The following is a 27150-nucleotide window of genomic DNA, read 5'->3' as shown; positions in this document are numbered from 1 at the left end:
GGGCTCTGCACTTTTAACCAAGTAAGATTGAAGATTCCTGATGAATCTTGGAAGCGTTGGACAGTCTAGTCGAAATAATCTGCTTAAATTTAAGGGTCCTTCAGCACGATTGAAACCTTCCCTTGCCCTTGACTCCGGCCACGTGTGCGCAGCTTGATTCTCGGCTCTGAATGGGTTGGTGTGTGATTAGCAGCTCAAATTGGCCAGTGGCAATTCTGCGCATTTGGCTAAGGCTCGCTGGCCAAACATATGGTCTGATGCTGATCAAAATAGTCCCAGCCTGCACTTCCTCATCTCTCTCTCCTCATCCAGCCTGCTAGCCAAAAGCTTGTCCGCCGTTATAACAAAAGAGGTGTCTTTTTCCAAAACAATCTCTTTGAATTTAGGGCCGTAGCACCATTGGATAAGATGAAAATGACCGAGTATTCATCATATTAACAGTATTTGTTTAAGCGCTAGGTGTCAGGCACTGCACTGAGGAGGTACACGATAATTATGTTGGACACAATCCCTGTGGGGCTCAAAGTTTGTGACCCTGTGTAGGAAAACGACTGTGTTGGATCTGATTGCTTTGTATCTATCCCAGTGCTTAGTATAGTCCTTGGCACGTAGTAAGCACTTAATACCATTATTAGTTATTATGCTTCTGACCGTAGACTCAAGCAGTTAGTGCTATCAGAACACACAATAAGGATTCAAATATCTCAATTTTCTCTCCTTGCTTCAGGCCTTGAGCTTTTTTTCCCTCGCCCTTCTTGATGTCGTTTGCCAGCCTCTCTGAACTTCCCCACCTGACTGCTCTCTAACAAAGCTGGTAGCCAGGTTCCCTCCCCCTTCTAGACTGTGAGCCCGTCGTCGGGCAGGGATTGTCTCTATTTGTTGCCGAATTGTACTTTCCAAGCACTCAGTACGGTGCTCTGCACAGAGTAAGCGCTCAATAAATACGATTGAAAGAATGAATGAACCCCATTCTCTCTCTGCAGAGTTGTGGCTTCAGGTCAGGCCAGCACAGTAAAAGTTCTTTCTCTTCCTTATTCCAGCGTGAAAGCTCCATAGGACACGATCCCACAGTGCAATGCCAATGCTCGCCTATGTATCTTTAAGAAAAGTCAAATATTTGCCCTAGCAGAGCACTCCTCGGAGCTTGCCCACCATATAAATCAGCTTGCTGATCTGATTCAGACATCCATCTCTGTCTCGGAGTCTTCAACAATCCATTAATTTTGTTGGATTAGAAAGGTAGAAGGCCCAAAAGTTACCAAAAAAAAAAAAAAAATCCCTTGAGTGAACATTAAAGTGTTCTAGAAAGATGACTTTCCAGTTTATTGACATTTTTACTAGCATCTAATCCTCATCAACATATAATCAAAATGAGAATGTTCAGTATTACTCCAAGTGCATTTATTATTCAAACAGTTATGTTCCTTCATCTTATGTACAGGGTCATATATACACAAAATATCATATATACGTAGAAAATGTTCACCGTATCCCTCAAAGTACTTTTTCTACAGTATGGCTGGTTCTTTTCCAAATACATAAGTATTTTATTCAGGTGATTAAAAATGGATTCCACAGAGAGTTACAAAATAAATAAAGGACAACCAATGCAAGTATGTAGGAAAGGATTTACTTCATTAGAAGACCAGGAAAGAGAAGGCAGAATGAATAGCTTTTCTCCTTGAATGAAAGTGAAACTTTGTTCATCATTGAGGAGGTAATGGCTTGAAGAGGCAGGTGGAGAAAAAAACCAAAGTAGAGAATCTAGTTGAATTCACTAATAATAAAAGAAGCTACACACATGCTCCCACACACAGACACACACACCACATACACACAGCCAGAAGTTAGGCATTGTGAATTCTTTAAAATTCCCCTTCACTCACCATACATATAGATTCCCATCCTCCAGATTCATTAGTGGTTTTGACCCAGTGTCTCTAAGAATTCTAACAATAATCCCAGCACTGAAAGAAGCCAGTACCCACCAGCTCTCCCAGTGCTTAGAAAGAGCAATGGAGATAGCATATGACAGGCAATGGCATAATACTGCAAGGTTCACAAAGTGTCATATTAGCTTCTGGTGCCGAATGGTTCACTCTTGAGTTTTGAACTAAAAAAAAAAAAGAGGTGGGACTGGAACACTAGACTGAGAAACATATGTTTGCACTTGTGATTTTCTCCTCTACCGTTTTTTTTTAAAGGCACCAAATTGAAATAGGTAGGTTTAAAGTCACCGTGGGCAAACGATTTCTTGGAAGTGGGGTGGGAGGGACGAGAAGGCAGTTCCATTATGATAATTACAGATCTTTTGCCTTATGGCAATCATGAAATTTATAGTAATTGGGTAAAATAGATGGTCAGCTTGGCTCTTTTAGCTTCACCTCTAAAGCTCCATTGAGAATCGGTTATTTGAAGAACCATGGGATTGGTTTCTTTCCAAAGGAGTGGTGAAACATGCAAGGCCACCTCAGAGACTAAATGTGGAAGGCTGCAATCCACCAACTGACTGATCCTCTTCCAACACCATCCCGATGTGACTGACTTTCATGAGGGGAGAGGGGAGTCCAACAGAAGTGCTTCTGGAGCTGCAGGCATTCTGAATGTTCGAAGAAAGGCTGTAAGTAGCCTGAGCCAGCATTTGCAGGTGTCTCCTGCTACGCAATGGGGGAAAGAAGCTGAAGGCTCAAAAAGGTTCCTCTACAGGTGGGTGTGAGCATGGTTCTCTAGACAAGTTTCCTGCAAGTGTGACATCCTCCAGAGCGTGTTGCTCTCCTGGAAGTTGGGCCAGGCTCATTTGTCAGCCCAGGGAATTTTTAAACTCTTCACAAGAAAACTGCAATGACTCAACCTCTCTGGCTTAAGCAGTTGATTCACACTTCTTTCAAAACTTCCTGGAGCAACCTGGCATTGTAAACTGCCTCATGCCAACCAGACTTTTGAGGAGTCTCCAGAAGAGTTGGGGGAGTCTGTACGTACACACCTTTACATGTAAGAAAAGTGATGAAACCAATTCAAAAGAATGTAAAACGATCCTTTTCCATAGAATAAATATTTCACAGCTCAAAAACCAGAACGAAATTTCAAAAGCTTAATAGTGATTTTTGAAAAGAAACTAAGACCGGAAAAAATGTAAACAAAATTCAGCTTCCAATACAGATTACATATGTATAGAAATTCTATAAAAGCAGCAATGGACTGTGATTGTTTTTCCAAGGTCATCTGCACTGCATGCTTAGATTCCCCCTGAACACACGGCTGTCTTTAGATACCTTCACACTCTATTTGCCCGAGTCACTGAATCCGGAGATGTGAAAGTCAGTAGTCGTTTACTTAACAGTGCATTGTGCCTCTTCAGATATTCAATCACATCTCCTTGCTTTTCAATGATTTCTTCTAAACTCGAACTGGTCCTGGAAATGACCAAAATATGAGCAGGTTACGCTATCCTGGCATCGGAACTGAAATAACACTTTACACTCTACCTAAGGTAAGGTGTTTGCACAACGCCCATCAGGTCTAGAGGACAAGATATTTTTGTAATTCCAGATACATCAGTACGCTTTCAACCTCCTGCTTTGGTTAATCACCCAGAGGTTTTCTCCAAGAGAATTTGAGCTCCTCTGAGCTGACAAACCTATTTTAGAAATGTTCAATGTAATCCATGAAGCAATTTCTCCATTCCCTGTAGGAGAAGTATTTAGTAAGTATTTAGTAAGCGCTCACTGTAGTCAGTACACTGTATTGAGTGTTAGGAGATAGTAAACAGGTGGGAATTAAACCTGTCCCTCGGGGGCTCACAATCTAAGTGTCAGCTATCTTCAGGAATCATGATTTAGGTTTAAAGTAGATGCTTTATGTAAAAGGAAGTCTGGAACCTTAAAGTTTGACACTGACACTAACGGGTTCAGAGAACACGTGGGTCTAAACTGGGAAAAAAAAAATTAATCTCTGTATTCTTTTTAAAAAGACTAAACGAGTACTCAAAACTAATAGAAATATATTTCTCCGGAACTGCATCAAGTAAATGTTACTGTTATACTGAAACAACGCTAAACTCAAGGCTTAGCCAAGTCGTATTTAAGGACTAGATAAGCAAATGTGGTTGAAATTAGCAGACAGTTGACTTGGCAAGTAAGCCAATATGGGGAGAATCATGGAGAGCTGAGTAGGAAATTAAGTTTTTAATCACACAGTTATGGTTAAAAACATAAGATGGATTGCTCCTTTTAAGAAGCATTTTATAAAGTGTGATGGGAAAGAATGCCAGCCAACTCCACTTGAATTTACTGCCTTCGTTTTATATCTAAAAGAGAATGTTTAGTTTAAGAAAGAGATTACTGAATCCTTCCTTTTAGTTAAAAAAGTATGAGAGCAATGTTTTCTGGCCACAGTGAAGCAGCCTCTGTTACCAAAATTTTCGCTCAAAGTAGTGAACTTCAAAAGAGCAGGTTCAAAATCCTCATGAATTTATACGATCTGCTTCTGAGATTTCATCATCGTCATCATCAATGATATTTACGGAGCGCTCACTGTGTGCACAGCACTGTACTAACTGCTTGGGAGAGTACAGCAGAGTTAGTAGACATGTTCCCCGCCCATAAGGAGCTTACTATCTAGAGGGGGACCCAGCCATTACTCTAAATAAACAGTTTATACTATATAATTATGAGATATGTACATAAGTGCCCAGCGCTTAGAACCGTGCTTGGCACATAGTAAGCGCTTAACAGATATCGTCATTATTCTAAATGCTATGGGGCTGAGCATGGGGAAAATATATGTCCAGAGTTCAGAGATCCGATTTTACATCCCTTCGTGCCAGAACTTCTCGACTGGTCTTTCTCCAGTCCCTCCCTCTAAGAAAAGGAGAGGCGGGGAGAGAGGAAGGGGGCTCCTCTGATCAGACGGTCACTGCACGGTGACCTGGCAGAGAAACAACTCGCAGAGCGGGATTCTACTTCACGGCAAAGGACCTGTGGGTTCCTCTCTCCCCTCTCCTCTGGGCAAAATCTTGTTTTGAAAATGCCCCACTGTAGCGTTGATGGGTCCTCGACACCACCTTCCACCTCCTACTACCCTGAAACTCTCCTCATCGTAAAGCCCCCCACAGATAATCTCTCTCTCCCCCAGTTTTTATATGCTGTTTGTTAAGCGCTCCCTGTGTTCCAAGTGCTTAATACAGTGCTCTGCACACAGTAAGCGTTTATTAAATATGATTGAATGAATGCCAGGCACTGTACTGAGTACTGGGGTAGATACACGCTAATCAGGCTGGACAGAGTCCCTGTGCCATGTGAGGGGTTCACAGTCTTAATCCCCATTTTACAGATGAGGAAACTGAGGCACAGAGAAGTTAAGACACTTGCCCAAGGTCACACAGCTGACAAGCGGAGGGGTCGGGATTAGAACCCAGGTCCTTCTGACTTCCAGGTCCACGCTCTGTCCATTAGGTCACACCGCTTTCCATCTAATGCGGTTTGTGGCAAACCACTGTGACTTGGTGGGCCCCGGTGAGCCTGGGTTTCATTAGATTGGATTTTACTGCACATGCACTCTCTCAAGTCATACTAGTTTACAACCGTTAATAACACTAATACACTGTGGCATTCGTTACGCACTTACTCTGTGCCATGCGCTGAGGTAGGTCCAAGATAATCAGGCAGACACAGTCCTTGTCCCATATGGGGCTCACAATTTAAGTAGGAGGGTGAACAGGTACTTAATCCCCATTTTCCAGATGAGGAAACTGAGGCTCAGAGAAGTGAAGTAATTTGCCCGAGCTCACACAGCAGGCAGGTGGCAGGGCCAGGAATAGAACTGAGGTCCTCTGAACTCCAGGCCCGTGCTCTTTCCACTATGCCATGCTGCTTCTCCAGATCCTTATTCAAAAACCTATTCCCGGGGACGATTTGGTCACTTGCATGAGTCTGTGAGTCCCAGCACCCCACCGGCTTGGGAAAGTCAGGTGCAGCGCGACCTTTCTTTGAGTCTTCTGGATTCCTTGAAGCAAAACCAAAACTTGGGCAGCACTGGCTTAGTTAAGTTAGGACTCCAAGCTCCCAATAGACCAGAAGTTGAATATGAGTCATGGATATAATGTTCTTACTAAAAGAAGCCAACACAGTACTGTGAAATTACGTGCGAGTCAGAAAGTAATCCTTCTGCGAAACTCCTGCGCTTTATTAGATGTGTCTAATTTGAGTCACTGGCTTTTAAAAAAGAGGTAGAAAATTAGTCTCATCACTTCTCTTCGTTTAAATTGGTGATCCCGTCCTGGAAAGGAAGATTAAAATAACTGGGGCTGTTTCCCCTCAAGAGAAGCAGGTTGAGAGGAACTTAACAACAGTCTTATCGGGAAAAATTCTTATTGGGGAGCATGTTGGCCAGTTGGTCTCCAATCCACTAGGAACTTCGCAAGAGGTGATGGCTTTAAATTGAAGCAGGAGGGATTGCAGTTGGAAAAAAGGAAGAGTCTCTGGACACAGTGTTTTATACAGGATAATAATAATAATAATAATGTTGGTATTCGTTAAGCGCTTACTATGTGCAGAGCACTGTTCTAAGCGCTGGGGTAGACACAGGGGAATCAGGTTGTCCCACGTGGGGCTCACAGTCTTAATCCCCATTTTACAGATGAGGTAACTGAGGCACAGAGAAGTTAAGTGACTTGCCCACAGTCACACAGCTGACAAGTGGCAGAGCTGGGATTCGAACTTGTGACCCCTGACTCCAAAGCCCGTGCTCTTTCCACTGAGCCACGCTGCCAAGGGCATGGTCTTTGTCTGTAGAGGGTGAAGCGATGTTAAGTTAAAGATAAAAGAAAGACTATGGATATCCATTTTAAAGGTTTGAGGTTATTTAATCGAGAAGTCTAAACGTTCCTGGAGCCATCAAAAATAGCCCACAGCATACTGTGGAGATCAGGAACTCCAACTGGTGCAATTTCCGAAGCACACAAACACTTTCCTGGGATCATTAAACATCACCTACCCCAATGTTGGTTCCAATGTTGGTTCCACTATCCATCTCAAATTGTACACATGGCTCATTAATCCTACCACACTCTAACTGAAATGTGGCTTGCATGGTTCATGTTTTATTGGGCTACCAAGAATTACCCCCTTTGTGGCACAATGGGCAACACAGGATCATACTTTAGCAAACTAGCTTGGAATGACTATACCCCAAACAGTGAAAAGACTGGGCACTTCATTCCAAAAAACTGCTTCTCTGATAAACAGGTGGGGGACTGGGAGGAAGAGGAAGAAAGTTATGCTTCAGCCAATGAATGATGTCAGGCTTCTTTATATTAAGCATTAAAATAGTGACTTCAGGCCACTTGAACGAAAGTGACTTTGAATGCCCTCCCCAATCCCAACCCTTATTTCTCAGTAAACATTACCTGAACCCAGTCTCTGAGGTAATAGCACTAGGGTAGGCGTACAGCTTCTCTTCTTCAATTATATCAGGTCTCAGTTTGGCTTTGTTAAATTTTCTTATTTTAACTAAAATGACAAAGAATGGTATTAGTTGAGTGTTACCGAATGGAAAATTTGACAACTCTTATCTTCACGGATACTGACTGGCAGAAAAACCGTTGATTTCGGTCTTCGGAAAAATGAGGGTTACATTCTCGTGAAGCTTCACGTTAAGGAAAATGTACGCTGCAGTACTTACCCGTCTGATGCTGAATGCTTACAAGTGAGCGCGCGCACATTTCACCAAAGAGGCCTTGGGTGTCAAAAGAATGTTCTAGCCAAAAAACACATATTAAAGACGTTGTTCTGGCAGAACCAAGTGAAACTGATTTGTGTCCACTTACCTTCTTTGTGGCCCATGTTTGTTCTAAACATTGGTATTACCAGCAAAAATTTTGTAGCTTTTAAAAATGACAAAACTGTCCTTTTTGGGGGGGGGGGGGACGCGGAGTAGAGGAAATTAATATAAACTATCTTAAGTTTGGTCATACACCCATACAAAGTCCTAGCTGAAATGAATAGGTCAGTCGAGTGGCATATCTTTACTTAAAGATGAAATAAGTCAAATGACTTTCCCAATTTACATGAAGAAATTCACTGTATAGTACTGTAGGTCACAGTGATGATAGGGGGAATGCCTTTATCTCCATTCTTAATGGAGGAACTCAAAATGTCTTAATGTTGTGATTTTTTTTCCCTTTTACTTGCTGGACCAGACCAGTGGTTCTCCAGTGTGGCCAATGAAATAATAAAAGAGAGATCACAAAATTTCATTTTTCATGTATTTCATAATCAAAGGTCTTGCCTGAATACCATCAACTTCAATTCCTTTGGTCTAGTAGTATTAAAAAGGTTCACTATATGCTAACCGAAATATTCCTTGAAGAATCAGCCACTTGTCAGCTGTGTGACTGTGGGCAAGTCACTTAACTTCTCTGTGCCTCAGTTACCGCATCTGTAAAATGGGGATTATCTGTGAGCCTCACGTGGGACAAACTGATTACCCTGTATCTGCCCCAGTGCTTAGAACAGTGCTCTGCACATAGTAAGCGCTTAACAAATACCAACATTACTCATTTCCTAGAAGGGTAAAGTCAGAAGTGCTGTTTGGGGTCAGTAGGCATTATTTCCCACAAATGATATTACAGTCTTCATTCATTCAATTGCTTTTTATAAGCGCTTATTATGTGCAAAACACTGTACTAAACGATTTGGGTATGGTAAAATGGGTAAAAAACTTTTAAAAAGGCAGTTTCTCACTGTCCATTATAAACACCCTGATTTTTAGTAGACTATGCCTGGGAGTGAAAAGATAGCCACTTTAGAGCCAGAGAATCTGAACCTCAAAAACACATACCTGATTTGGGAAAATTAATGCACTGCATTCCAATAGGGAAAAACAATTTCACTATAGTTTTTGGTTAAATACTGCCCAAACTGTAAATAAAATTAACCACTCTCTTGACAGTCCAGAAGCAAATCCAAATGTGTCTAAAAGTAGGGCGCCTCTAGACAGATATGATTACCATTTTATTGCTACAATAAATATAATAGTAAACTGTTTTTTGATAGTCCACTAGTACAGCCACAAAAAATTCATCTTGGGTCTAGAGGGCGACTTTTAGATAAGTTTGGCTGTGCTTCCAGACTCTAAAAAACCCCAAACCCTATCAATAATAATAATAGTGCTTATTAAGCGCTTACTATGTGCCAATCACTTTAATAACCATTAGGGGCATCAATGAATCAGAAAACATAGAGTTCTTAGACGGTTAGCTGGTTTTCACTCAAGAAGTCACAAGGTCAGCTGTGTGACTGTGGGCAAGTCACTTAACTTCTCTGTGCCTCAGTTACCTCATCTGTAAAATGGGGATTAAGACTGTGAACCTCACGCGGGACAACCTGATGACCCTGTATCTACCCCAGCGCTTAGAACAGTGCTCTACACATAGTAAGCACTTAACAAATACCAACATTATTATTATTAGGCTCGTGATCTTAGGGAGTTGTTAAATAAAAGCTGGTTTTACGCCATGCTTTGGTACCTTGTTAACCAGAATCGGGCCAGATCCCTGAAGGGCCCGTGAGCGAGGGAAAATAAAAGATCACAGAGAGATAAAGCTTCGGCAGAGTAGCTGACACAGATCTAGGCCTCTACGTACTGAAGATTTGGGAGTTTACCTGCCTGCTGAGTAATTTCATTCATTTACTAAATCCCCAAACACCAAGAAAGAGTAACTCTATTGAAACCCGAGGGCAATAAGAAAACAAAAAAAAAGAGGACACATAGTGGGTAAGAAGAATGGAAATTTGTTACCCTAGGAAATCGTGTAGGTCAAAAGTAGATTCCAGAAGGGTTTGTAAAGTCAAAATAATTACTAGAGGAAAAATTGGGAATCTGAATTAGAAGATATTCATGACATGGTTCTTGCAAGCACCCTGTCAGACACTAAACACTGGGTGCAATGTTTTACAACTATGTTGGTGCTTTCAGAGAGTTGTTTTTTTTTGTATGTGTATGTTTTCTGTTTTTTTTATAATCACGAGCACAGGGGAGGGAGAGAAGGAGAGGGGCATGGTGGAAAAATGCCTCACTAGACAGGAGCCTGAACTAGCAGCATTTATCCCTTTGGTTTCTCCTGAATGCTTTGAAGTGGTTGACGTCAAGAGTTTAAAGACAAATTTCAATTTTTATTAGATTTCTAAAACAGAGCAATATTTTCTCTGTCAGACAACAAATGGAGCAGTCAAGTGGTTTGGAGAAGGGAGAGGAGTAGAGTGGTTTCCCAGGCTGGGCCTAACTTTTGTTGAAGTCGGACATTCTACCGGTGTGTCTGTGTGTAGTAGCAATGTATTTACTGAATGCTCCTTGAGTGTGTTACACTTTAATGAGCATTTGGGAAAATTCAAATGGCAAAAATGACTTCCTTGTAAAAAAAAAAAAAGGTCCCTCCCTACCTACCTATTAACTTTTGAGATGCGATAATACCATCTTGATTTTACATAGCTCTTTTATTTCAAAAGCGCTTGCACATTTTTGCCTTCCCACCATTCCTACAAGGTAGGGGAAGACAGGAATGATTTTTTTCAGATGAAGATACTGAGGCATGAAAAAGACTGAGTGACTTTCCCGATGTCACAGGGCAGGCAAGTGACAGAGATGGACTAGAACCCTAGTCCTCTTAATACCAGACTTGTGCCCTTTCCGCTACACTGAATTTTTGCTTCTGAAGCTCTACACTGTCGGGGTTTGATTAGACCTGATTTTTAACTTCTTTTTTCCCCTCAGTCTGCCATGAGGTTCAAACCTAAACCTAATTGAAATGTTTTAGATTAGAGCATGTTTCCCCATCTTGCGGCAGGTGAGAATCTTGGGATTCAAATGCCCTTTCTTAATTACAGTCAACAAGCTTTAGAGACTACAGCTTAACTTCAAACAGTTACCAAGACTAATGCTTTCCACTGGCCGGTAGCCCAGTTCAAATTAAGATGACAGATGAAAAAGGAACACTCCCCTATTCCCTTTTGAGGATCCTTCAGTGCGGTGCAGGGTGGAGAGAAACTAGCAGCAGCTACAGACGGGCTCGCAAATTTCATCATCTAAGTATCTATTAGGCAGTTCCAAAAAGATGGTTAGTGCCAGTGTTGGGGGGGAAACCTACGGGCCACCCAAGGTTACTCCAATTTGAGAAAAACAGATACTCGGGTGAAACCAAAAAAGATCCTATTCAATCAGCTTAAGTAATCAGCAGATGGGGAGAGGTGGGTGGAGGGTAAAATTCATACTCGAACAGATAAAGCTGCTACATCTGATTTCGACCCGGACGTTTTCATGAAATGGTCATATTTTGAGTTTGCAGGCAGCATGTGGGAAAAAGCAAGACTGTAATTCTATTTCCTACTTACTTCAGGATAAACCAGTGCAGGATGCTTGCAAGCTTACTTATCTACTTGGTCAGAAACGAGACTACTGTGTCAGCTGTACGATCGACAGATACAGTGTTTTTAAAGTTAATCCCAGCAGGAACAAACATCAGAGCAGAGAGGCTGTAATAACTGCACATTATGGGGTATTCTTAGGTTTGGGGTGGGAATGTGAAAAAAGTGGCCAAGGAGAGAATAAAAATAATGGAAGCTAAGGGCCTTGATGATCAGGGCATCCTGGTCATCTTTCTGACCAGCCTTTGGAGACAATCTTTTGCAGGGAAATACCTATCTTTAGGGTCACGTAACAATAATCATGCCCACTTAGGCCACCCAGAATGATTTGAAAAATAAATAAATAAATAAATAAATAAATAAATAAATAAATAAATAAATAAAGATAAAAAAGGCATTCTTTAAGCACACACAAAATACCAAGCATTGTACTAAATGCTGGGGTAGATACAAGATAAGCAGGTCAGACACAGTCCCTGTCCCACACGGGACTCTAAGTAGAAGAACGGGTATTGAACGCCCATTTTGCAGATGAGGAAACAGAGGTACTGAGAAGTTAAGTGAGTTCCCAAGGTGGCACAGGAGACAAGGGGCTGACCCAGGATTAGAACCCAGGTCCTCTGACTCCTAGGCCTGTGCTCCTTCCACTAGGCCACGCTGACCAAATTAAGATCAAAGCAAATCACATATGTCAAGAATACAGTCTAAATAATATTCATTCAAGAAGAAAAAGAATGCTACGTTTTCAAGGACTAACACCCCACAGGTGGTATGTAGACTCATTTTATTAGTTAAAAACAAGTATGCTTTAATGATTGGTAATTGTCTAACCTCACAATAAACAAGCTTACTTGCCCAGAAGATTCATAATTACTAACTCTAAAGTGGTGTGCTGAAATAGGTACGTCAATAAGTACGGCCTACGTTCGAAGCTTAGAATTACGTAGGACAGTAGAAGCTTTTTCTCCCTATCCTTTAGTTTGAAACTAGGGCCCCAGCAATGAGGTGGACGGGTAGTAAAGAAGAGTTTAAGTTCAGGAGGTGCAAGGAAAGGATTTCCTGTTACTTAGGGAATGGGGCTGGGGGCTTAATTGGGAAATAAAACACTTAAAAAGCACTGCCACAGTTAGAAGATCAATGATCGCAATTCTCACCTGTGCAAATAACTGGCAATTCTCACCTGTGTAAATGCCTAAACATATGAGTGAACCAATCAGCTCCAAGACCAGGATCCCCAAAATAAAATCCAGGTATAGTTGACCACGGTCCGGAAAAGAACGCTCCATAGCCCAAATGAGGAGAACTGCTGCATTGCCTAAAACAAGAGAGATATTCCAAATCAGACACGTCCCCTAAAACACTGAGTTCACAAGCCACAAAAAGGCCCATTTCTATGCAGTAGACAGGCTTTCAGAGTTCTGATTCAGATTTGATTTGTAGTTTAACGATCCAGAAGAGGAAGCGTCTGCTATGATTTTAAAATGCAACCCTTGCGATCTGTGGGCACTTTATTCACAAGTTGCATCCAGAGAGGAAACAAAGAGCCACATCCAGAATACCGATTTCTTCCACGGTTGAAGAGGTACGAAGGGGAGCTAAGGATAGGTAGTCTCCATGCATTCTGACAAGAACCCATGTCATCCTTCCGGTTTACTGGCCAGCCTACGATGGCGGTGGCCTGTGCCATTTCCCTTCTTCCACAACTCCTCATTAGTAACTTTGATGGGTCTGATGGGTATAAGATCACTTTAATAATAATGATAAAAAAGGCATTCCTTAAGCACACACAAAATACCAAGCATTGTACTAAGTGCTGGGGTAGATACAAGATAAGCAGGTCAGACACAGACCCTGCCCCACCCGGGGCTCCTGGGTAGAACGGGTATGGAACGTCCATTTTACAGATGAGGAAAAAGAGGCACTGAGAAGTTAAGTGACTTCCCGAGGTGGCACAGCAGACAAGAGGCTGATCCAGGTCTAGAACCCAGGTCCTCTGACTCCTCGGCCTGTGATCCTTCCACCAGACCACGCTGATCCAGTTAAGATCAAAGCAAATCACAAATGTCAACAGAGTGTAAAATGGTACCGTCTGAATAATATTTTTCAAAAAGGAAAAAATGCTACGTTTTCCCATCTTGTATTTGGCAGACATGGAAAATAGCCTGGCAGAGGTGCTTTGCAAAACGCCTGCCCTCTCAAATTTGATAATCATTTGTACTGATCCATAATCTATTTATGTTAATATCTGCCTCCCCCCCCAGGCTGTAAAGTCCTGGTGGGCAAGGAATGTGTCTACCAACTCCGTTTTACTCTATCCTCCTACACTACAGGACACAACACACAGTAAGCTCTCAATATATACCACCGATCGATGAACTTAGGCATCTACATTCAGGGTATCTAAAACAATTAAGAGCATTTCAACTCGGGAAGGGTAGTTGTAATCAAACAGTGATATTTAGGAATCTACATTCAGGGTATCTAAAATAATTAAGAGCATTTCAACTCGGCAAGAGTGGTTGTAATCAGTCGGTGGTATTCACTGAGCGCTCACTGTGAGCAGAACATTACTGTAAGCACTGAACGAGATTACTTAACAGAGTCGGTAGACACGGTCCCTGCTCATAATGAGCTCACGGTCTCCAGGGAGAGATATTGGCATAAACAGATAATTTACCAATAACATATATAAGTGCTGTGGGGCTGAGGACGGGGGTGAATACCAAATGCCCAAAGAGTATAGCTTCAAGTACATAGGTGATGCAGAAGGGAGAGAGAATCAGGGAAAGCTTCTTGTAAATATAGAAATTAAGTGAATCCCTTCCCTCTAATAAATCAGTGGCATTTATTGAGGGCTTACTATGTGCAAAGCACTCTTGTCAGTACTTGGTTCCATAGAACATGGGTTCGAATCTTGGCTCTGCCACTTTCATTCATTCATTCAATAGTATTTATTGAGCGCTTACTATGTGCAGAGCACTGTACTAAGCGCTTGGAATGTACAATTTGGCAACAGATAGAGACAATCCCTGCCCACTGACGGGCTTACAGTCTAATCGGGGTGACTGTGGGCAAGTCACTTCACTTCTCTGGGCCTCAGTTCCCTCATCTGTAAAACGGGATTAAGACTGTGAGCCTCACGTGGGACAACCTGATTACCTTGTATCTACCCCAGCGCTTAGAACAGTGCTCTGCACATAGTAGGCGCTTAACAGATACCAACATTATTATTATTATTATTAATTAGCAGACACATTCCCTGTTTATAATGACTTACAGTTTGGAGTGTAATCTCCTCTTGGACAGGGAATATAATAATGTTGGCATTTGTTAAGCGCTTACTATGTGCCGAGCACTGTTCTAAGCGCTGGGGTAGACATAGGGGAATCAGGTTGTCCCACGTGGGGCTCACAGTCTTAATCCCCATTTTACAGATGAGGGAACTGAGGCACAGAGAAGTTAAGTGACTTGCCCACAGTCACACGGCCGACAAGTGGCAGAGCTGGGATTCGAACTCATGAGCCCTGAATATGTCTACCATCTCTGGTATATTATGCTTTTCCAAGCATTTACTACAGTGCGTTGCACTCATTCGTATCCACTGCGTGCTTACCGGGTGCAGAGAACTGTACTAAGCGCTTGGGAAAGTACAGTACAGCAATAAGGAGAGACAATCCCTACCCACGATGGCCTCACAGTCTAAAGGGGGGAAACAGACATCAATACAAGTAAACAGGCATCAATATAAATAAATAAAACTATAGATCTATACATGAGTGCTGTGGGGTGCACACAATAAGCACCACTGATTGACTGATTCACAGGCCCGAATCTTAAGCAGGACTCTTCAACGACCCTACAGCAAACATACCCTGCTGGAAGACTATACTCTGGCGTCTTCGCTCTTTCATTCATTCAATAGTATTTATTGAGCGCTTACTATGTGCAGAGCACTGTACTAAGCGCTTGGAATGAACAAGTGGGCAACAGATAGAGACAGTCCCTGCCGTTTGACGGGCTTACAGTCTAATCGGGGTGACTGTGGGCAAGTCACAACTTCTCTGGGCCTCAGTTCCCTCAGCTGTAAAATGGGATTAAGACTGTGAGCCTCACGTGGGACAACCTGATTACCTTGTCTACCCCAGCGCTTAGAACAGTGCTCTGCACACAGTAAGCGCTTAACAGATACTCTTAACAGAACTCTTCAGAGTTCTACCTGGTGGCCACCCCTCAGAGTATCCCTAATTAAACTCAACTAAATACACAAGTACAAGTCGTTTCTAGCCTTGGAAGACTGAGTTCACCGGCTTTCGTTAATGTGGACGGACCACAGCGTGTGCCAACCTAGGAAAAATTCCTATCACCGCAGACAGCTCCCACTGTCTACAGTGTTCCCGCCTCCGCCACGTGTCTGCCATGTGACCTTGGACAAGTCACTTTAGTCTCTGCGCCTCTAGTTCCCTCATCTGCAAAATGTGGCTTCAATATCTGTTCTCCTGTATCTTCGGCAGTGCTTAATACAGTGCCTGGCAAGATAGTCAGCACCGAGTACACAGCACAATTATGAGGAGGTTTGAATCCTTACAACAGGATGCACTCATGTACAGTTCTCTGACCGTGGGAAGCAATCACTGGTATTTACTGAGTGCTTACTGTGTGCAGAGCCTGTACTGAATGTTTGGGAGAGTAAAATACAGAGTTGGTAGAAACATTCCCTGCCCCTAAGGGGCTTACGGTCTATTAGAGCGGGAACAAAAGAATTCCCCAAGATATCCCTTTGTCCGTCTTTAGTGCGTGATTATAAATGTCAAGTCGTAATCGTGGCAACAGCGTCTGAAGAAGATGGTCCTAAAGAGTGACAGCATTTTTAGGGTCTCTCCTACTTTTTGTTAAAATGGGAACAGGAGTGCTGATTCTCAACTGTATCAGAGGGTTTGTTTTTTTAAATAAATACACAAATAAAACTAAGCTGTTCTCTCCATTCTCAGCTACGTCGGGTTTTCTTGGCCTGTGACCACTGGGGTCAAATCCTGGGGTCAAATGAGAAGCAGCGCAGCTCAGTGGAAAGAGCACGGGTTTGGGGGTCTGAGGTCCGTGGGTTCGGATCCCAGCTCTGCCACTTGTCAGCTGTGTGAGACTGTGGGCCAGTCACTTCACTTCTCTGTGCCTCAGTTCCCTCATCTGTAAAATGGGGATGAAGACTGTGAGCCTAACGTGGGACAACCCGATTATCCTGGATCTACCCCAGCGCTTACACCAGTGCTCTGCACATAGTAAGTGCTTAACAAATACCAACATTATTATTATCCTGAAAACCAAGTTGCGGTTAAGCTTTCGGTGCCAATTAGAATTCTTCTGCAGGCCTCCACTTAGAAGACTGCCCGGCTACACTCCCAATAAGCCTGGCTTTCGTCTGCATCACCCTTGCGTGCCTGGGCACTCCGTCCACTTCTCTTTGAAGGCCCAGGACCAGCTCTCAAATCCTAGGGCGAGGGCAGGCCCAGCTTTTAAAACCTTGCTCAGGACCAGCTCCATCTCTGAACCAGGTAATGGGAGGCTGGGCTTGGCGGCTCCCCTCCTTCTCCCTCCCCCCCAGGCCCCGGCCCACCTCCACGGAAGCCGTGTCCTTCTTGGAACTAAAAGTCCCAGGTTTTCACAGAATCAACCCCTTAGAGCCCCTCGTCACACGTGCCAACCCCACCCTCTTCACCCCCAGCTTAGCGAGGCTGGTCCCCGTCGGGGACGGGCGTATGCACCCCGTGCCTCGGCTTCGGGAGGAATGATGTATCACCCCGATACCTCGCCGACAAACGACTACGATTCACGGAGCCGGCCGAGCCGCCGCCTCACCTGTTCCCGCACGTGCCGGGAACCAGGGCGGCTCGAGAAGTTTACCGGCTCTTCGGCTAATGCTCACGTGAGACATCCTGATGGAAAACCAGTTTCTGGTCAGATCGAAGGTTTCGGAGAACCGAACCAAAAGCTCCTCCCAAGACACGGTGGTTGCCGACACGCTACTCAGAGGTAAACTGAGGGCCTACTCACAGATCGGCTGCTGAGAAGCCAAGGTGCTTCGGTGAGTGGGCCGTTACTCCCAACTCCTTTGGAGAAGTGAGGGAAATGAAGGCGGTGCTGGCTGAAGAAGGAGCCTGCCCAGGTTCACACAGCCCTTATTGACTGATCTGAGTCTAGCGCTCTCAGTCAGGATTTCCAGTGACGTTTACTCACGTCCCCTCGGACTGCTTCCCCAGATCCCCACTTGTACAATGGAGTTCAATCAGTCGATGGCATTTATTGTGCGTCTCCTGTGTGCAAGGCACCGTACTTGGGAAAGTAAAATACAACAGAGTCTGCAGACGGGATCTCTGCCCACGGACCTCGACGGGGAGAGCAGGGCGTTTGGCACAGCAAGTCTTAGAGCCAGATTTCAGGTTCCCTCTAGTGCGCTAAGCTAGGACACACGGACACAGCGAGCCCACCACGTACAATTCATTCAATAGTATTTATTGAGCGCTTACTTTGTGCAGGGCACTGTACTAAGCGCTTGGAATGTACAATTCGGCAACAGAAAGAGACAATCCCTGCCCAATGACGGGCTTACACACAATTCCGACACCCCGGTGATTCCGGAAGAAATGGAGACAACTGGACTCACCGGTCGAGTGTATAATTAAGGCGAGCCTTTTGAGATGGCTTGTGGATCGGTAGATCATGAGGTAGCCTCTATTTCTGACTTTGCTGTGGTGATGCTGAATGTAACGCTCGAGAAGCATGTGCAGAGTCCACAGTATTATTTTCCCAATGATGACAACGGTCTGAACCCTCAAAGGGCTGGTGTAATTTCCCGGGCACTTGTCCTCATTTGGGTTGGGATAGGAACAGAGAATCTCTATTAAAAACGCTAAGACGACAAATATAACCTAGGGGGAGGAAGAGAAGTGCCAAAATTAACGTTTCATTTGGGGTTTTAAGTTAAATAAACTGATACTTAATTCTTTGGTTCCGTGCCCGGTTCTATTAAGCTCACGGAGGAAAAAACTGAACATTCAGCGGGGGTGAGATAGCAAACGAAGCCTAAGCCCACTTTAAGTGAGTAGGAATCACTGTGGGGCCTATTCACATAGAGATCTCAGAAACATAGAAGGAAAGGGAACTGATCTTTGGTGGATGCTGTCAAGCAGAATCTCAAGACTAGATTTCCCACCTTCTGTCAGAATCTAGCCCCTTCAAACCCATCCCTTTGCACCTTATCAAAACACTTGTCCACTCCCTTCTTCCCTCCCTGATCACCATCTTTAGCCATTCACTTTCCAATAGCTCTTTCCCCCTGCTTTCAAATATGCCCAAGTACCCCTTACCTCAAAAAAAACTCCCCTCCCTTGACCCCACCGCACCCTCCAGGAGTCACCCCCGTCTCCCTCCTATCATTCCTCTGCACAGTCTTTCAGCAGGAGCATGGCTCAGTGGAAAGATCACGGGCTTAGGAGTCAGAGGTCATGGGTTCTAATCCTGGCTCCGCCACCTGTCAGCTGTGTAACTATGGGCAAGTCACTTAACTTCTCGGTGCCTCAGTTCCCCCATCTGTAAAATGGGGATGAAGACCGTGAGCCTCACGTGGAACAACCTGATTACCCTGTATCTACCCCAGAGCTTAGAACAGTGCTCGACACCTAGTAAGCGCTTAACAAATACCAACGTTATTATTAACTCTCAACCCGACTCCCGCCAATCTGACTTCCACTCCCTTAACTCCATGGAAACTGCCCCCTCTAAGGTCACCAGTGATCTCCTTGTCAAATCCAGTCTCCTCTACTCCATCCTAATCCTCCTCGACCTCTCAGCTGCCTTCGACAACGTAAACCGTCCCTTGTCCTGGGAACATTATCCTCCATGGGCTTTATTGACCCAATCCCTCTCCTAGTTCACCTCCTATCTCTCTAACCACTCCTTCCCACTCTCTTTTGCAAGCTCCTACTCTTCCTCCCACCCTCTAACTGTGGGAATTTCTTAAGGCTCAGCTCTGCGTCGTTTCTATTTCCTTTCCTCACCCACCCCCATTGGAGAACTCACTCCAACCATCTCTACACTGATTCGCAAATCTACCTCTCCAGCCTTGCATCTCTCCCTCTCTGATTCTCACATTTCCTACAGCCTATGGGACATCTCTCCTTGGATATCCTGTCAACACCTCAAACCTAACATGTCCAAAACAGAACTGCTCATCTTCCTATCCAAACCTTGTCCTTCCTCTGTCTTTCCCATCACTACAGACAACATCACTCACCACTCTCCCTGCCTCACGTACTTCAAGGAGGAGAGCCTGGCTTTGAATAGGTCAGGAGTGAAGCTTAGGGGAGAGGAAAAACTTCAGACCAAATGAAGTCACTTCCTCACCCTTGCCAGTCCATACGAACCTTAGGAAACCCAACGTCCCAATCCGGGCCAGATTTGTAACATTTCCTGAGAGTGGCACTCATTACAAAACTGATCCCCAGGGGATGATTTGAAGACGTGACCCTAAAAATAAGGAAGCAGCGACGTGGCCTAGTGGATAGAGCACAGGCCTTGGAGTCAGGGGACCTGGGTACTAATCCCAGCTCCACCACTTGTCTGCTGCGTGACCTTGGGTAGGTCAATTAATTTTTCTGTGCCTCATCTGTAAAATGGGGATTACATGTGGGACATGGACTGTGCTCAACCTGATTATCTTGTATCTATCCCAATATCAGGCACACAGTGAGCTCTTCATAAATATCTTTTAGAAAATATATCCAAAAAACCTATTCTTCAGTGGAGAGGGAACAATGTCTAATGGTAAACACACAGGTCTAGGGATTAGTATACCTGAATTTAGGCCCAGCTCTGTCATCTGCATCCCAGCAAATCATGAAGGCTCTTTGTCTCAGTGTCCTCGTCTGTAAAATGAGACCCTACCCACTTCGCTCTATCTTATAGGGATGTTGGGAGGACAAAAAAGAGTATTTCTATGTGCCTCTGTTACCTCATGTGTAAAATGGGGATTGAGACTGTGAGCCTCACGAAGGACAGGGACTATGTCCAACACGATTTGCCTGTATTGCCTGTATCTACCTCAACCCTTAGTACAATGCCTGGCACATAGTAAGTGCTTAACAAATACCATGATTATCATTTATTATTATTATAATAATAAGAGAACATCACTTTGTAATAATAAAGGCACTAGACAAATTCGGGGTATCATCAATTAGCAAATTTAATCTATGTATAGGTAAATATTTTATTCTTCTTCCCAACTTGATCATAGTCGTGCCCAACTCCACTTTATGGGCATTTTGATCAATGTCACAATAAAATCACTTATTTTAACGTCTGTTGCCCCCTCTAGACTGAAAGCTCCCGTGGAAAGGGAACAGGTCTACCAACTCTGTTGTACTGTACTCTCCCAAGCGCTAAGCATAGTGTCCTGCACACACTAAGTGCTCAATGAATACCACCACCTGATCGATAATGGAAGGATATCTAGAGAAGCAGCGTGGCTCAGTGGAAAGAGCATGGGCTTTGGAGTCAGGGCTCATGAGTTCGAATCCCAGCTCTGCCACTTGTCGGCTGTGTGACTGTGGGCAAGTCACTTAACTTCTCTGTGCCTCAGTTCCCTCATCTGTAAAATGGGGATCAAGACTGTGAGCCCCACGTGGGACAACCTGATTCCCCTATGTCTACCCCAGCGCTTAGAACAGTGCTCGGCACATAGTAAGCGCTTAACAAATACCAACATTATTATTATTATTATTGTACAACATCAAAACACACAGACCACATCAAGTGACAAGCTTGCCATTAGGGAGTCAAAGAAACTTACCTGTACTAACAACAGGAGATTTGTTACGATGACTGTAGGAATGGTTTGGAATGTGGGCCTGAAATAAGCTTGTAATAAATCGTGTTGGAGAAGCTGTCCATCCAGAAGAGGCTCATCTTCCATACTTTGTGTGATCTCCAAGGAGCCCTGAAAAAAAGCAGAACCGCTTTAAAAATCAGAGAAGCAGTAAAGGCCTCTTGGAAAGAGCATGGCCCTGAGAGTCAAAGGATCTGGGTTCTATTCTCGGCTCTGCCAACTGCTTGCCGGGAGACCTTGGGAAAGTCGCTTAACTTCTCTGGTCTCAGTTTTCTCAACTGTAAAACGGGGACCGAATCCCAGTTCTCCCTCCTACTTAGACTGTGAGCCCCATGCAGGACAGGGACTGTGTCCAAACTAAGTAACTTGTACCGACTCCAGTGCTTAGAAGAGTGTTTGACACACAGTAAGCCCTTAAATGCCATAAAAGTAAAAATCAGCTTCCCGGACCGTCGCACTTGTAAATGATGAAACAAAATGTTTTGTGAGCCAGAGCAGGAAAATCAGATTACTTTCCGAATTTTTCGCAGTTCTTTGGGTTTTTTGTTTCGGGTTATTCAAAGACAAAAAAAAAATCAGAGTTCAGTGTGATCTCCAGCTAAATCACTTAAAATTAAAGCTCCTCAACTTATTCTAGATAGTGGTTGAAATGTCCACTTATAGGCGAAAGCCATCTCCCACCTCTGAAAGATTTTTTTGATTACAGGCACTATCCCTGTGCTTCTCTTCCCCATCCTCCCAAACGCCCACAAGGTCTCCCTCTCCCTGACTAATGCCACGATTGCAAATACCAACTAGCGCGCAGCTAACGTGGGTATCCCACGATTGCCTCATATGGTCGCACCTCAGAACGCAGTCTCTGATCATCCTTTCTCAAGAGGGACTGGGTTTAAAACTCTTCTGGAATCCCTATCACTTGTGGCAGTTACTGAGAAAGAAATGCCTTGAGAAGCACCGACAGTGAATCACTCACACAGATACCACACACAAAAAAAAACCCCTCCAACTGGAAGAGACGCAAATTTGCCGCAGAGAGGATCCGGAAAGCTGGCTTTAATGTGGTAGAGCACGGGAGTCAGGAGGTGCGGGTCCTATCCCTAAATTCACTGGCTCTTGGTTCCACGCCTACAGATTTAATCACGGGATCCGAGTTTTCTTTGACGCTTGTTGTCCAGATGGAAGTGTGATGTGAATAGAACACCACAGGGCAAACTAAGGGTAATGCCAATGACTGAGACCTTCCAACCCTATAGCAGCAACACACACACACACCCATCCCCCTTTCATCCCCCCAGGGCTTTTTTTTTTTAAAGGGAGGCAACATTTAAGTATGTGTTTGGCTTAAGGTTAGAGCCCCGGCCACATAATTTGAGCGACATTGACCTAGTCAAGTGGCTATTCTTAAATAGGCCCTAAATATTCTCTTTCATCGATAGTGAAGCGGTAGCTTTTCAGACCCAAAGATAAATCTGCTATTGGATCAGGCAAAGCATTTATCTACCGTAATCAATCTCGGAATTTATACAAGTGGAACATAAAAGCGTTTGGCAGGCCGCGCTCACCCCGAAGCTAATCACTTAACATGTCGGCACTGGAAATACGCCGCAATAACAGTAACTAACTTTAACTACCCATGAGCATCACTTTTAATGGTAGAATCTCCCAAAAAAGCTTATCAAAAGCATCGAAGAATTTTTAACTCCTGCTTTTATTGGAGAAATTCATTCAATAGTATTTATTGAGCGCTTACTATGTGCAGAGCACTGTACTAAGCGCTTGGAATGGACAATTCGGCAACAGATAGAGACAATCCCTGGCCAATGACGGGATCACACCCTAATCGGGAGAGACAGACGGACAAAAATGAGAAATCCCAATTTAGAGTCAAAGCAATAGTTCGCCAAGCTCAATATTCAGTCTCCAGTGTGGCAACTGGACACTGTTAAGAAATTTGTAGTTTCCCTCCTTGACACTGATTCCGTTTAGAGATATACCATATTTCTCTAACTTTTCCTCTCCCCATCCCTCACGTTCCCTGGAGTAACTCATGATGAATCTCCTGTCTATGAATTAAGCCAGTCTCCGTGGGCAGGCCGACATTTTTGGCCTAGATTTCTTGTGATAAAGATGAAGAGTTTTGTTTTAAACCTCTTTTCAAGTTTCAGTGAGTGTCCCCATACCTTGGTGCTATGACATCTGCTCAACTACAAGTTTATGTTTGGCCAGTCCACACTAGTCATTGTCAACAACAATCCTGTCCTCTGGCATCCTCAGCGACTGAACAATCCTGCCACAACTTCTCCCTTCAATCACATTTGGATCAACATATGAACAACCTCCAAATCTACTTACACCAGCTCTCCTGACAAAATAAACAACCTAAAAGAAAAGGAACGTAAAAAGCACCGGATGTGATATGAAGTGATATAATCATGCTCCATCAGAGTACTCGCTTAGGTAAAATAATGGGTTAGAGTGATTAAGAAAATCCTTATCGGCTCGCCCCGCGGCTGCGTTGCGAAAACAAGCTTCCCGGCAGCAAGAACTCCAGGTTGGGTGTTACTCTAGCTCTGTGGCACTAAATGGGCTTAATCGCCATCTTGCTAGATTGTAAAATCCTTGAGGGAAGGGATTGGGTCTATTAACTTTACTTTTTCCTCTCCAAGAGCGCTGCACAAAGCAAGCAGCATGGCGTAGCGGACAAAGCCCGGGTCCGGGAGTCAGAAGGTCACAGGTTCTAATCCCGACATCGCCACTTGTCTGCTGTGTGACCTTGGACAAGTCACTTCACTCCTCTGTGCCTCGGTTCCCTCAACTGGAAAATGGGGATTGAGACCGTGAGCCCCACGTGGAGCAGGGGCGACGTCCAACCCGATCAATATGATTGATTGAGCTTCCAAAGGGGTGCCTGGAAGGACGACTACACCTGAGCCCAAGCGATAACGCTATTCAAGCAGAAAAGTCCCGGTGAACTAATACCCGGTGGAGCTGTCTGCCTAAAATGATATTTGCTGTACTTTATATGTGTCAAGCACTGGGGAAGAAGCAAGTTGACCAGGTTGGACATCCAGTAGGCACAGTGACCTGGGAGTCCGAAGGTCATGGGTTCTAATGCCGGCTCCGTCCCTCGTCTGCTGCGTGGCCTTGGGCAAGTCACTTCACTTCTCTGTGCCTCGGTCTCCTCATCTGTAAAACGGGGATCAAGACTGTGAGCCCCGTGTGGGACAGGGACTGTGTCCAATACGATTTGCTTGTATCCCCGCCGGCGCTTAGTGCCGTGCCTGGCGCGTAGTAAGGGCTTAACAAACGCCACACTTATTACCTGCTCCAAAAGGGACTCACAGGCTACGTACAGGGGAGGAGGATTTAATTCCCATTTTCCAGAGGCGGTAACTGAGGCCCAGAGTCGTGAAGTGACCTGTCCAAGGCAACAGGTGGAGTCGGCATGGGAACCCAGGTCCTCTGAGTCCCAGGCCTGGGCTTCTCCAGCTGGGCCCATGTGGCTTCTTAAAACCACTAATGGTGTATGTGTGTGTACAGACAAGCACATATATAATACATATGTACGTAACAGAGTACATGTATGTAGTATTTATATCTATAATGGGTATTATTGTGCGTGTGCATATATACATACAGACATATACAAAACATATGTATATAACAAAATACATGTACATAGCATATACATATATAATACATATTATTATGTGTGAGAGAGTGCATATATACACACAAGACATGCACATATATAACACATGTATATAATAAAATAGATGTATGTAATATATACATATATAATGAATGCTATCATGTGTGAGAGAGCGTGTGTGTGTGTGTGTGTGTAGAAGAAGCAGCATGGCTCAGTGGAAAGAGCCCGGGTTTGGGAGTCCGAGGCCGTGAGTTCTAATCCCGACTCCGCCCCTTGTCAGCTGTGTGACCTTGGGCAAGTCACTTCACTCCTCTGGGTCTCAGTTCCCTCCTCTGTCAAAGGGGGAGGAAGACTGTGAGCCCCACGTGGGATGACCTGATGACCCCGCATCTCCCCCAGGGCTTAGAACAGTGCTTGGCACCTTGTAAGTGCTGAACAAACACCGACATTATTATTATAATATATATATATATGTACGCACAGAGACGTGCATATATAGTACATACGTATATAACAATCCACGTATGTAATACATACATTCGATTAGACTGATTAGACTCTGAGCCCGTCATTGGGCAGAGATGGTCTCTATCAGTTGCCGAATTGTCCATTCCAAGCGCTTAGTCCAGTGCTTGGCACATAGCAAGTGCTCAATAAGTACTACTGAATGAATGAACAATACATACATATATAATACAGAGAAGCAGCATGGCTCAGTGGAAAGAGCCCGAGCTTGGGAGTCAGAGGTCATGGGTTTGAATCCCGGGTCTGCCACTTGTCAGCTGTGTGACTGTGGGCCAGTCACTTCACTGGGCCTCAGTTCCCTCATCTGTAAAATGGGGATTAAGACTGTAAGCCTCACGTGGGACAACCTGATTACCTTGTATCTGCCCCAGCGCTTAGAACAGTGCTCTGCACCTAGTAAGCGCTTAACCAATACCAGCATGACAATTAGTATTATTACCCCAGTGCTTAGAACAGTGCTCTGCACCTAGTAAGTGCTTAACAAATAGTGTGATTAGTATCATTATTACCCCAGCACTTAGAACAGTGCTCTGCACCTAGTAAGCGCTTAACCAATACCAGCATGATGATAACTACTATTACCCCAGCGCTTAGAACAGTCCTCTGCACCTAGTAGGTGCTTAACAAATATCAGCGTGATTAGTATCATTATTACCCCAGTGCTTAGAACAGTGCTCTGCACCTAGTAAGTGCTTAACAAAGTGTGATTAGTATCATTATTACCCCAACGCTTAGAACAGTGCTCTGCACCTAATAAGCGCTTAACCAATATCAGCATGATGATAACTACTATTTCCCCAGCGCTTAGAACAGTGCTCTGCACCTAATAAGCGCTTAACCTATATCAGCATGATGATTACTACTATTTCCCCAGCGCTTAGAACAGTGCTCTGCACCTAATAAGCGCTTAACCTATATCAGCATGATGATTACTACTATTTCCCCAGCGCTTAGAACAGTGCTCTGCACCTAATAAGCGCTTAACCTATATCAGCATGATGATGACTACTATTTCCCCAGCGCTTAGAACAGTGCTCTGCACCTAATAAGCGCTTAACCAATATCAGCATGATGATGACTACTATTACCCCAGCGCTTAGAACAGTGCTCTGCACCTAATAAGCGCTTAACCAATATCAGCATGATGATGACTACTATTACCCCAGCGCTTAGAACAGTGCTCTGCACCTAATAAGCGCTTAACCAATATCAGCATGATGATGACTACTATTACCCCAGCGCTTAGAACAGTGCTCTGCACCTAATTAGCGCTTAAACCAGTACCAACAGGATGATGGTGACGAGGGTGTGGGACAGGGGTGGGTGTGCGAGGCGCGCATGCGCGCTCTGGGAGGGGGGGGGGGTGGCTGTCTCTCTCTCCCCCCCCAGCCCCCGGTCACGTGAGCGGCGCCCACTTCCGGGGGGCGTGGCCGGCCGGGGCGCGCGCCCGTGTGCGCAGGCGCCCCCGGGAGGGCCGGGGAGGGGGGGGGGGCACGTGCGGGGCCGCTCCCCCTCCGCCTCGGGGGCCCCGCCACTTCCGGGAGGCCCCTTCCCCTCCCCCCTCCCCCCTCCCGCCCCCGCCGCGCGCCTCACCTCCGCCGCCATCGTCCTGCTCGGGCACCCGGCGCCGCCCGGACCCCACCGACCCACACCCGACCCACCGACCGCCGGGGAAG

General features: G+C 44.6%; 1 protein-coding gene across 1 annotated transcript; it reads right to left on the bottom strand.

Moving 5' to 3' along the window:
* Positions 1 to 1379: 1379 nt before the first annotated feature.
* Positions 1380 to 27150, bottom strand: TMEM192 (transmembrane protein 192). The gene is made up of 6 exons (XM_029077044.1): positions 27068 to 27150; positions 21262 to 21408; positions 18076 to 18340; positions 12601 to 12735; positions 7406 to 7508; positions 1380 to 3413 (listed from the first exon to the last, which is right to left on the bottom strand). Exons 1-6 carry the CDS (start codon positions 27077 to 27079, stop codon positions 3275 to 3277), a joined length of 801 nt encoding a protein of 266 aa, XP_028932877.1. The 5' UTR covers positions 27080 to 27150; the 3' UTR covers positions 1380 to 3274.

Source organism: Ornithorhynchus anatinus, chromosome 12 (genome assembly GCF_004115215.2).
Source record: "Ornithorhynchus anatinus isolate Pmale09 chromosome 12, mOrnAna1.pri.v4, whole genome shotgun sequence".
NCBI classification, from domain to species: Eukaryota; Metazoa; Chordata; class Mammalia; order Monotremata; family Ornithorhynchidae; genus Ornithorhynchus; species Ornithorhynchus anatinus.
The sequence above is the reverse complement of the archived record's forward strand: the minus strand, read 5'-3'. Positions and strand labels throughout refer to the sequence as shown.

Coding starts and splice junctions, on each gene's coding strand:
- TMEM192 (XM_029077044.1), bottom strand. Junction 7,509..12,600: donor ATGTTTAGGCATTTACACAG/GTGAGAATTGCC, acceptor TTGTCATTTTAG/TTAAAATAAGAAAATTTAAC. Junction 3,414..7,405: donor ACCTCAGAGACTGGGTTCAG/GTAATGTTTACT, acceptor GGTCATTTCCAG/GACCAGTTCGAGTTTAGAAG.